General features: G+C 43.2%; 1 protein-coding gene across 1 annotated transcript in view; it reads left to right on the forward strand.

Annotated features, from left to right (window-relative positions):
* Positions 1–11555, forward strand: part of flnba (filamin B a) — a 71357-nt gene extending 59802 nt beyond the window's left edge. The window contains exons 38-45 of the mRNA XM_072666272.1: positions 3279–3545; positions 3671–3808; positions 3894–4009; positions 5424–5556; positions 5868–6044; positions 9352–9570; positions 9790–9993; positions 10266–11555. Coding sequence (XP_072522373.1) covers positions 3279–3545; positions 3671–3808; positions 3894–4009; positions 5424–5556; positions 5868–6044; positions 9352–9570; positions 9790–9993; positions 10266–10453 — 1442 coding nt within the window. The 3' untranslated portion in view covers positions 10454–11555. The remainder of the gene's footprint in view (positions 1–3278; positions 3546–3670; positions 3809–3893; positions 4010–5423; positions 5557–5867; positions 6045–9351; positions 9571–9789; positions 9994–10265) is intronic.
* Positions 11556–12352: the final 797 nt, after the last annotated feature.

Consider the following 12352-nt stretch of genomic DNA (forward strand, 5'->3'; position numbering starts at 1 on the left):
AGAGAAGCATCCTCACAGAACTCCCACGTAGATGCATGTTAGCTTAATCAAATTAATACACATTAAAGCACATGTGTATTAACTTACTGGGTGGCAAGTTTAGCTGCCAAACGGCTATCAAATGGAAGAGCTCAAACATCTGGGTTTGTTTGATGTTAAAGCCACCCAGAAAACATGTAACCTGAATTTTATCTGTTTGGGCGTTAAATGTCCCAAATTGCTATTTTAATTAATTTTTATTTATTGATTCATTTTTTTAAACACCACCCACCCCCCCAGCCAGCAAAGGGAGTCGGTTAGAAAAGTGAAGTGAACATGGAACATATTTCCGTGCAATTGACTTTTACATAAATAAGAGTGCATGTCTTTGATAAATAACCCAGATATTCCTGGACAGGCTTGACTCCCACCTCAAAGGATCCAGGATGGATCTCTAACTGTCTTTCTCATTTCCTCCTGGTGTTCTGCCAGCCCCTTCATTTCAGCCCACGTAGTGTCAGACTTGGCATCTGGAGTGTTTTCTGAAAGCGTGAAAAGAGGCCTGTTGTCTTCGGAGTGTTTTTTTAATATAAATAGCTTTTCCTGAACAGCGGATCTACAGCTTGATATCCAGGACTAGAGTGCTTAAATTGACAGTGTGAACTGCTTACCTTTTTCATCTGTTGCCAACAAAGCCTGACTGATTACACTATAAAATAGTGAGACCACTGGTAAACTGCATTGTGTTGCTGAAACTGAACCAGACCAGCTGTTAAGATTTATAACTGAAGCCCCATTTTGTTTGTACACTGATTTTTTCCAAGATGAGACTTTTTAATTTATTTTATTTTTTTGAGTCCTCTCTATAATAAGTAAAACCATATGGAGGCTGTGTCTGATATTAAAGAATGACCTCACTATAGCTGATAAAGCTGCATCTGTTCTGAAAGATCTCCGCAGAGCACTGGAGACTAGAGCATCTGTTGCAGGTCACTCGTGTCCGAGTTCAGGGTGTGTTGATGGAGTTTGGTGGTCGTACTTTACATATGTTCAAGTTTATCTTGCGTAGTTCATAACCACTTGTTGCTTTCGTTAGGTCATTAGGTTCAGAATGTGAATCGTCCTGACTGAAGCCATATGTGAGACCCCCCCCCTTAAGTATTGGTCTTGGGTAACGAGGGTTGTAATTGAATGGAGGCTTTGCGCTGAGTAATGAGCAAAGCCCTGTGTGGCCGCCGTTCCATTACAATGCTCACTGCGGCCTGACGTGATGTACTGGCTGAGTGAGGTCAGGCCTTGCTCACCCACTGGTGCACACTTGCACTAGCCAGTGGGTTAACCCTACAGATCTAACGATCTTCAGCGGTACCAATTCTCAGATCTGCTTCAGATGTAGAAGTCGTCTCCGCACTTTCTGAAGACCTCCTCTAGGTACCTTTCTTCCTCCTTTTCCACCTTTACTGTTGTTTCCTCTGCTTTTTGCTGCCTCTTACCTTTCTTACCTTTTCACTGCTTCTTTCTCTCTGTCTTCTCTCTGTGTTCCTTCAGTGACCTGGTTCCTCCTGACTCTGGCGGGGGAATTCCTCTCTCGTGGAGTTTACCGCACTAGCTGCTCTTTGTGGCTTGGGAGAAAAGCCCAGGTTGCCCCAGGCTCTCCCCGGTCACAGAGGGTCAGGCGCTTCACTGTGAGAATAGTGAGGATTGGCCCAGCATCCTTGGCGAGGCCCTCTGGGCAGGAGGGTGCGTTTTAAGCGCTGGGCATGTGGACGACGAGGTTGGCAGAAAGCGCTTGCTTTTGTTCGCTGCATGCGTGTGTTGTCGTTGTACACATAAAGAGAAGCATGTGTGGCTAGTGTACACTCTCTGTAAAGGCTGTGAATAATGATTGCTTATATAATCGATTGATTTAGTTACCAGTCTGCTCATGAAACCATTATTTGATTCTTCTATCGAGTGCAATAAAACAGCAGAAGCCATATTGCCTGCTGTAGAACATTACTGTAAACCTGAATGCTTCCATGTGTTGTATCGTCGCTGTCCCACAATTACATTGCAATGAAATTTGATGAATGATGAATGCACAAATAGAAATGCTTTAAAATGACTTGGAAAATCCTTTTATTTGAGCCTCCATTGAAGATTTAGAAGATGCAAGGTTTTTGATGGACAGCAACAGTATGAATGTTGAAGCTGTGGATGCTGTTTCTTTTAAATATATACATAGTGGAAAACACAATCAAGTTAGTTGACTAATCATATCAGCTTTACCTCCAATATCCATGCTCCTGCTTACAAGGTGTCAGGTGGGTGAGCGAAAATGTCCAGAAATATAGAACCTAAGTTCTCCCTATGCTGCCAACTGGCACCTTCAAGCATTGCTCAAGCTCTCAGCATCACTCGGCTTGCTGTTACTGCATGTTAAGCCTAGAACAAGACCACAATAAATAGCCATAAATGAAGGGCATATGTCTAAGGATGTACGGATGGTGGGAATGGTCACCTGATTCTGATATCCAATATTTTTCATGTATAAACAGTATGGACACGTTTTAGGCACCTAAGCACATTTGGTTAAACCTGCGGATTATGTTGCTGCAGATGCAGGTAAACATGAATGCATTAAAAATAAATCTAAATTTCTCATTCTGAAGAAAGTAGTTAATCCTGTGAGCTAGTTTAAATGGCATCAGCAGCTCACCTAATTTAACGTCATTAAGTACTTATTTACCAAACCAGGTGTTGGTTTACAAGACTCCATGAGGAGAGCTTTGTAGATGATGCCATGAACAGTGATCTGAAAACTATAACCTTTTTTGTAGATTTATTTTGTATTTATTGTAATAGTGTTGTACGGAGTAAATAAACACTTTCTGATTAGGAGCTTTTCAATTTTTACAGGTGCCTAAAACTTTTGCTTGGTACTGTATCTGATGCCGCTGTATATTCGCAGTAGGTCATATGTGCAGCTGTTTACGCAATGCTCCCTTCAGCCTTTAAAGATCCAACTACAGTATCAGCCTTCTGGTATGCCATGTTGCTTGCCGATTCATCCTTCAAAGCAAACGCGAGTCTGAGGATCCCCAGATACGTCAGACAACACACCCACACATCCCCTTTAAAGTATGTTATAGACATCGGAGCTGCTGAGTGGAAACACTCTCCTCCTCTCGCAGTGTGGTTGTACTCATAAGCTCTTCACTGATCTGGTTACAGTGTCTGCATTCTCTCACTCTGTTCTCCTCTCAGCAGTTTACCCATACATCACCACTCCGTCTGTGTCTCCTGTTTCTTCTGTCCAGAGATCGATGCCCTCGACATGTCTGCTCAGGTCACTAGTCCCTCAGGGGCCGTCGAATCTGCGGAGATCGTGGAGGTGGGCAACCACACTTACTGCGTGCGCTTTGTGCCACATGAGATGGGAGTGCACACGGTCGACGTGAAGTACCGCGGGCAGCACGTACCAGGAAGCCCCTTCCAGTTCACGGTGGGGCCTCTTGGAGAAGGAGGGGCCCATAAAGTGAGAGCAGGAGGCCCTGGGCTGGAGAGAGCAGAGATTGGTACCCCAGGTACAGATATGATAGATATACATACATGTTACCCCCCACACACACCCCCATAGGCAGCCTCTGCAGAAAGTAGCAATCAGGGTCCCTTTCAGAACCTTGATGCGAACTTGCGTTTTACACGACAGCTGAGTTCAGTATCTGGACACGTGAGGCGGGGGCTGGAGGTCTGTCCATCGCTGTGGAGGGTCCCAGCCGTGCAGAGATCTCTTTTGAAGACAGGAAGGATGGCTCTTGTGGCGTTTCCTATGTGGCTCAAGAACCTGGTATGTACGGTTGATCATCCTGAACAGTCCTAGTGAAGAATTGAGCTCTCACACCTTATATTCATACTCTTCTGTTTGTTTGCAGGCGACTACGAGGTGTCTGTGAAGTTTAACGAAGAGCACATCCCAGAAAGCCCCTACCTGGTGCCTGTGCTGGCACCCTCAGATGATGCACGCCGCCTAACTGTTACCAGTCTTCAGGTGAGACATGAGGGAACATCTCCACACCAGAACATGTCTGCAGCTATCAAAGAAAGGGGGCGCAAATCTGAATCAGGCTCTCAAACAGGGCAGGTTGGGTTCTATTAGCTATTAAACAGTGTTTTGATTATTAGATTTTAATTAAGGGAATAAATGCTGGCTTTGACTGAAAGGTATGGAGACCATATAAAATCTGTAAGGTGGTCTCTACACTTTCTAGGACAATATTGACTCATCAAGCCTATGTGGGCCTATATTAAAGGGACACACACTGACTCATATAATGTGTGAAGAATGCTCTGTATATGCTAGCCTGATATTTTTGAGGGCGCAGGTTCAGAGAGAAAACACAGGTTAGACTTTGGACCTTTTTTAATGTACTGTTTGATCAGAGTTGAACCACAGACTAATGCATTGATGGATCTACAGTGGTAGATCTATACTATCTACCTCATTTTGTCTTAGGTGGGGTGGTGTAATAGGCTAAATATGTCCTCCTTTCCCACTCCCTAAATCTTAACGAGCCATCTCCATGCTCAAGAGCACAGAGAAATTCAGGGCGTTTTCTGAAGTTCGAATCCAAGTCCAGTCTCAGCTGAGCGATAAAGTTACTCCACATGAGTTATTCCGCTCCATGCAGAGCGCTTCTTCACATCGATCTTTGGAAAAAGAAACGGCTCGGACACAAAATTATGGAGTTCATACTGTTATAACAACAATCAGCTGTCTGCGTGATCGCTGAAGCAAAGCGGCTTTAGGACTAATCAGGTTTAGCTAGGAAGGCACCCTGCTTTGAGTAGCTGCTGGACATCAATCATCTTGTGTGGAACTTGTGATGTTTCTCTTGTGTTTCATTTAAAGGCTTTTAACAGGCACACAACTCCGACTCACTAGTGGCGACTAAAGCAAGGAGAGAGACTCACCAAACCTGTAGACACTCATTTCCTGACTCTGCCCCCTGTTTTCAATTTCCCCTCTGTAGCGTAGTAACCCAAGTAGTTTGTCTGCTATCCTTAGACACATCTTATATTAATGTGGTGACCTCTCTCTTTACTTTAGTTGATCAATTTTGAGTTCAGGTAAAATAAAAAAGAGACAAGTCAGACTTTGCTGCAGTGAAGAGATGTATATTGTAGTGCTCATGAGAAAAATGTGACTTTTAATGGAAGTTGATGTAAAATGAGTATGTAAGAATTGAGTGGCAGAAATGTAGATGCTGTGTTTTTGCATGACTGGGTCCATATAGCTGTAACTAGTGCATTCTATTAATGTGCAAATGTGAGCTATGGAAATGTCTGAAGTAAGTGAACTTAATATGATGGAACTGAAAGGTCCAGAATATACTGGATGCTCTTTGGTGCATCTTTGTGATTTGGTGAGGCCTGGATTCAATCTGTACTGTTTGCTGCTTCAGGAGTCCGGTCTCAAGGTGAACCAGCCCACTTCGTTTGCAGTGCGATTGAATGGTGCTCAGGGCGCCATCGATGCCAAAGTGCACAGTCCCTCTGGAGCTCTGGAAGAGTGTGTAGTATCAGAGTTGGAACAAGGTGAGGATGAAGAACCTTTGCAATAGAAAGGGAATCATTTGCAAATAACCTGTTTGTGGGTTTTGTTTTGTTTTTGTTTTTTTTGTTTTTTGTTTTTTTTTTCCCACATTTCTCTCACTCTAGAAAAGTCTATTACACTTTTTAATATCATTTTCTGCAGCTATCACTTCCTGGTCATATTACACAACCATGCTGTCCTGGTACATCCTTGACTTGGGACACAGTAATTGTGCATGTATATGCTGGCATTGACTTTTTTTTTTTTTTTTTTTTTTTTTTTTCCCCTCTCTGCTCTGTTGGCTGTTCTCCAGACAAGTACGCCATTCGTTTTATCCCACGAGAGAACGGCATTCACACAATTGACGTGAAGTTCAATGCCGCACATATTCCTGGCAGTCCGTTCCAGGTGAGGGTGGGAGAGCCGGGACAGGGTGGTGATGCTGGTCTTGTGACTGCTTATGGTGCTGGTCTGGAGAGAGGAACCACAGGTAACCCCCCTTTTCTTTTCTTTTTTTATTTTATTCTTTTAACCATCCAATGCAGGAAGACCTCTAGCACAGGACAGAACTCTTGTGTGAATTGGATCTCATTTCAGATCATGTTCTAATAGATTCTCCTTATTTGAGTCAACTTTTCCAGTCCTCATTCTTCTCTCTTTTCCAGCTGTCAAAGTTTCTATAGAGACTTCTTGATCTAACGCTTTTGTTTTGGCGTATACTGTAAAAGGAAGTTTATTTTCTTATGGCGTAATAAAGTATGGCACTATGTTTTTGTACACAAAAGAGGGACATATTGTCAAACACATGGCCTGAGTTTTAGGCTGTCAACATAATAGAAGTCTATTTGCGTAAACTGTGGTCCAAGTTTTGGCCCCGTTTACTCCCAAATAAATAAAGGAACGCAGAGCTTTTTTCTCACAAATGTTTGTGGAATTTTGGGCAAAATGAGGCATTTCATAGGACTCTCAGGTCAAAGGACACATTACAATCAAGTACATCAACACACTGACATCAGTCTATGCACATCACGTTTCAGTCAGACGTTTGGACTTCATACTTTTAAAATATTTTTGTCCATGTTTTGGTATAACTGTGGAGACATAAAGCAGAAAAGGCACACTGAAGAACCTAAAAGCTGTTAGGCACTGATCGAGTAGCCACCCTTTGAGTTAATGCAGTTTTGCACACTTGGCATTCTCTTAAGCAGCTTCACCAGGAGCCTCCTGAGAAGCTTTTCTAACAGACTTAGAGGTGCCCCGTATGTGCATCTTAATGAGTCTTTGGTGCCCCTAAATTACTCTGAGGGTTGTGTGTGGTGTTTTTGTGGGGTGTGTTTGTTTGTTTGTTTGTTTTTAGGAGACACCCGTGCTTGGGTATCACTAACTATTTACTTGTTTCGCAAATCCAGTCTAGGCAAATTTTAAGCACCAAGTTGTTCCTTCCTGCCTTCCTACAGCTCTGCAGAGATTAGCGTTTCTTTTAACACTCCAGATTCAACACCTTGCTAACTTCAAGTGCTTAATGAGGCTTTCTGCAGAACTGTGGTCTGGAAGTAACCCAGTTGGACACCCTCTGCCTTTTGATCAAAACCTCTTCAGTGCTGTCGAACACATTTGGCCACACTTGACTGATATTGTAGGTCAGTGGGGCCAGACTGTACACACTTTCCCTCGAACCAAACTCCACACACAGGAATGGAACAAAAATATACATTGGCTACGTAGTTCTGGGGAGCAGTTTGAGAACAACTTCCATAAGTAATGTGTGTGAATGTGACCCTATTTATTTATGTAAGATTTAAAGCTGTGAAATTCCATTTATATTTTCATTGGAAAAATGAGCAGTGTCCCTTGCTGTGTTCAGCACTGTTTTTTTTTTTTTTTACAGAGACACTGGTCTGAGCCTTTTTTGAGCAAGCCAGTGGGAAGAAAAAAAACTTCCACTGGTCGAAACATTGTTCATTTGTTTAGAAGCACCACAGGCAAACATATTGTTTGTTTCCTTGTTAGGGCCACTTACAATAAAGCCAAGAAAGCCACTTATCACTCAAGTGAAGTGCTTGTGAAACCATTCTGGGTGTTGATATGGCCAGAGTCTTGTTCTTGGGTATGCTTATGAGAAGGCTCTACCAGCCTACAGTTAAGTGTCACTTTTACTGTGTTCTTGACCTTGTTCTTCAAAGTGGTAGATTAAATTCCCCACAAAGTTCTTGTCAGATGGCCAGTAAGTGCTCAAAGTGTATGAACAACTTCTAATAGAAAAACATTTCAGCAGGCTCCTTATGAAGGTGCTTGAGGGAACCCCGAAAGCGTGTGAAGCAGTGTGGAGATATGGAACTGCGCAGCTCAGGACACCAGAGCCTTATGTTGTATATTTATATCTTTGGTATTTACAGTGATCTAAAATTTGGAGATCCCTCAGCTAGTGTGTTCAAACTTTTGAGAGGTTCTAGCAGAGCATCTCTCGGTCTTGATATGGTTTTTAACGTTATTGTAAAATGTGGTCCTACGGCCTGGTTATAAAGGCTGTTTATTCAGATAAGTGAAGTCAGTCAGATGATTGTTCTCGGCACAGGCACAATAGCATTTTCAGAGACTCTTCAGCTTCCCTCTCAGTCAGTGGAGCATCTGAACACTGCTCATTGTTTCAGGGAGATGGTTTAAACAGAAGGCTCTTGGATTACCTAACCTGTTGGTCATGGAACCCATCCAACGCAAATGTATGTCTTTTTTGAATCCGGCCTAATTTAATTGTGGTCACAGGAAAAGCCTTCTGCTGTGTGAGAAGCATCAATCTGCAACAGTTTGGGTTTGATTTGGCAGCAGTGCTTCTGCTGTCAGGCACTGAAGGGGAGAATGGCAGCTCTCTTTGTGAAGCTTAATGATGGCTGAAATGATGATTAGCACAGTGGTGGAAATAAAATACGATGCAGGGCTGTGTTTGGGTAAGAATATCTTTGCACTTTGCTGCTAGTGTGGGCTGACGGTCATGGTCCGCCCCTGTGGGATTTGTGGTTTATAGTCCTGTTGTCCAGTTTGTGTGGTCACCCTGTGAGACCTGGGGTTGCATTTGGTGTACAGTAGTGCTTTGGTATGTTACACATTGGTGACTAAGGGGGCTCTTATTTCTGTTGACAAGGCAGAGTCTGGCAATTAAGCAGCCTGTATTTAAGCATTAAAATGTATGTTTCCACACTCTCAACTGTCCGACACGGACACCACCTTCATCCAATCCACCGTGATCATAAGTTGAAACAAGAACAGAAGGTCGCGGATACTTGTAAAGTGAAACCGCTGGAAATACATAACAGAACAGTGAGCGACAAAATGGAGACTTCATCTGAGGAGTCAAACACTACAGTTACATAGCAATGGTTATATAGCACTACACTTCCTACTATACCATGCAAATCTAATGGTGTACAGCTTAAAGTTTGTGGGTTGCACACGCTTGTGAAATATATACTGAGCAGTGTCCCCCTGTACCATAGTGTTCGGGATGATGTACAGCAACACCCGTAGTTTGACTTCTGTGAAAAAGTGAAATGAAATATACCTGTATTTCTTGAATAACTTTAAGAGAACTGTTTTTAGAATTGCTAGAAATGCCAATCGCAAGCCCTATTTGTCTGCAAAAGACCTTGGAAAGATGTTGGACTCTGGATTGGTGGTGCACTGTTTAAAGTTTTTAACAGGAGATCCTCAGACTTTTGCATGCCAGTGTGTAACTGCATGGAACTGAAATGTGGGCCCATATACAGGCCAGTCTGCCTCACAGTCTTTTGTTCTTTGTGCAGGCAACCAGGCTGAATTCATTATCAATACCACAAAAGCAGGGCCAGGCTCTCTGGCTGTGACCATTGAGGGGCCCTCGAAGGTGAAGATGGAATGCCAGGAGTGCCCCGAAGGCTTCAAAGTGCAGTACACGCCAATGGCCCCCGGAAACTACCTGATCAGCATTAAATATGGAGGCCCTAATCACATTGCTGGCAGCCCCTTTAAGGCCAAAGTCACAGGTAAGCAGGAGACGGGTGATCTTTGACTGTGAGGGGAAATTGGGTACAGGCTAAAGAGGAATCAGTTAAAAGTAGCTGTGTGACCTGCTTTCAAGTAGAATGGTAGTTTCAGTTGTGAGATGGTACTGATGGTTACCATGGAACTGGAAAAATGTGAAGTTACTAGCCATCATCATGTGCTTGTATAATGCCCTTCACCACCATGCCTTTTATCTTCAGGTGCACGGCTTGTAAATGTGACTAATGCCAGTGAGTCGTCCACGCTGATGGTGGATCCTGTGGTCAGGTCGAGCAGTGCAAGCTCCTACAGCTCCCTCCCCAGGGCTGCCTCCGACGCCAGCAAAGTGACCAGTCGAGGCGCAGGCCTCAACAAAGCCTATGTGGGCCAGAGAGCCAGCTTCTCTGTGGACTGCAGCAAAGCAGGTGAGGGCAATCTTCCCTTTTAGCTCCATATCTGTCATCAGGATGAGACTCTTCTGTGAAATGTGTACTGCATTAATAATGGATCCGAAGAACCTTTTTGTGCTGCTGGGAGTGCCGTGAACCCCAAAAGCTCTGTGGTCTCTCCATTAATGGTCAATTTTTGATGAATCTGTCCTTTCCAAGTCATGGTCAGGATGCCTGTCTTGCATTTTTACAAACGTATGCAGTACGAGTCCTGAACAAGCTTTTGATTGTGTCTCTCTCTATTCTAGGGAAGAACATGCTCCTGGTGGGAGTCCATGGACCTCAAACTCCTTGCGAGGAAATCATGGTGAAACACATGGGCAACCTGCAGTATAACGTCAGCTACATCCTGAAGGAGCGGGGAAGCTACTTACTGGCGGTGAAGTGGGGCGAAGACCATATCCCGGGCTCACCTTTCCATGTTACGGTCCCATAAGTCCCATAAGAGAGACTGTTGGAAACTGGAATCTAAACAGCCAAATCATGCTAATATTTAATTAAAGCCCAATATTGATAATGTCGACAAATTTTTGCACTTGATTGTATTTTTATATGCAAGATTGGCTGCATCATTCTTTTCCCCACCAAATCGTGACCTAGTTTGAGCTCAACCGGCACAAAAATGTCCTTTCAGAAAGCATCGCTTTTAGATGTCTGTTGAAAATCATTTTAAAATATCCTTTACTACTGATGCTACTTTGTCTATTTGACTAATGTTTTCATCCAGTTCTAATGCACATTATAGTGATATTTCCGTTGCTTTTTTGTTTTTGCTTCTTTTTTTTTTTTTTTTTGATAGTTTTACTCTAACTGCTGCGTAACAGACTACTGTGATGTTTACATGCTTGTAAATCCAATCCGGCTCCACAGTAGCAAGCAAAGCCAACGACATTCTGAAGTTTATCCATTGCAGCACTTCAGGCTTTCTGTTATTGACTCAGTTGGTGAGGTGACGTCTAAAATGACATTAATCAGAGGACCCCGCTGACCGTTGAGGAGTATGGCAAAATGAACGGGGAACATGTGGCCTGTTGGCTCATTTGACGTCTAGAGGTTTCATGGAAAAACACTATTTTGACAAACACTTAACTGCAGTCCACTGTATGTAAATGTTAGAGATCTAGGAATTGCAGTGTTTTGTACAAATGTCGTTCCTTTAGCAGACAGACCCCCCCCCCCCCTTTTGTTTGTTTTTTTTACATGGCATTTAAACTTTAAACTCTCATTCTAGCCAGTTACCCCACATTCAAACGCTCTCGATTGAATCTCCTTGGTGGGATTGAAGGAATCTTTACACGTTCCAGCACTTGGTGACCATTTTGGAGGGTGGATTTCATGTAACTGGTCTTTGTGTTCGTCTTGTCGCGCCAGTTTTGATGGTGAGTGTTTTGCTAATGTTTCGGAAGGCAAGGGGAGCGGGCGGGGGGGTGCTACTTGCGTTTTGTATTAGCCGAGGGTGCCTTAATGTGAAATATACCTTTAGAAATGGTGTACATTTGATAATTGAAAATAACTGGAATAAAGAAATATGCAATGTTGCGCGTCTGAATGGCAATTTTATTTATTTATTTTTTATTATTGGGCTGTGGCATTAAACAGTAGTCTGGTATCCATGGGCTACCAGTAAACAATGCTGGGGTGGCTTCAAGCCCTATTGTTGCTGTGTGATTAATGTAGACTCCAGTCAGCAGGACATAAGAGACCACCTTGAGGTTTTTCCATGGGAACGAAAACAAGCTTGCGGTAGCACAGTGAATCAGATCAGCATGCAGATACTCGCAGATCTGCAAAGATCATCTTCACTCATTAATCAAAGCTTAAAGCTTCCTTTTGGGTCAGCAGAAACATGAGGGCGGTAGTGCGGGGGTCATATTGAGCACTAAATATAGAAGCTTTATTTTGAGTGTGTCAGCAAGTAATGAGCCTATTTTGCTGGAATATCCACTGTGCAGCTCAACACATCCGAGGCTGGCCTGAATGGAAGGCTTGTATTGGAGATCGGAGGCAGTTACATGTAATGAGCTTCCTGGATGAGTGTATGTTTCTGATCTATTTTAATCAGTGTGGGTTTTCATTTCCTCTCAGTCTGGAGTTCTAAAGGGTTTTCATTCATGCCTTCTGTTTTTAGGAGCTTGACAAACTAAAGTGGGTTCTTTTTGTTGGGCTTTGAATGGGAAGGAATGAGACCGCCATCATCTGGGCTAATGGGAGAACTACATTAGAATTTGCATATTGAGGAGAGTTGAGTTCAATGCTCCTTGTAGGGCTTCTGGCTTTGGGGTTGGTGCACTGTGACTGACTTGTGGAGGTCCTCAAAAAGAATAGTTCCTGTGTC

Source organism: Salminus brasiliensis, chromosome 21 (genome assembly GCF_030463535.1).
Source record: "Salminus brasiliensis chromosome 21, fSalBra1.hap2, whole genome shotgun sequence".
NCBI classification, from domain to species: domain Eukaryota; kingdom Metazoa; phylum Chordata; class Actinopteri; order Characiformes; family Bryconidae; genus Salminus; species Salminus brasiliensis.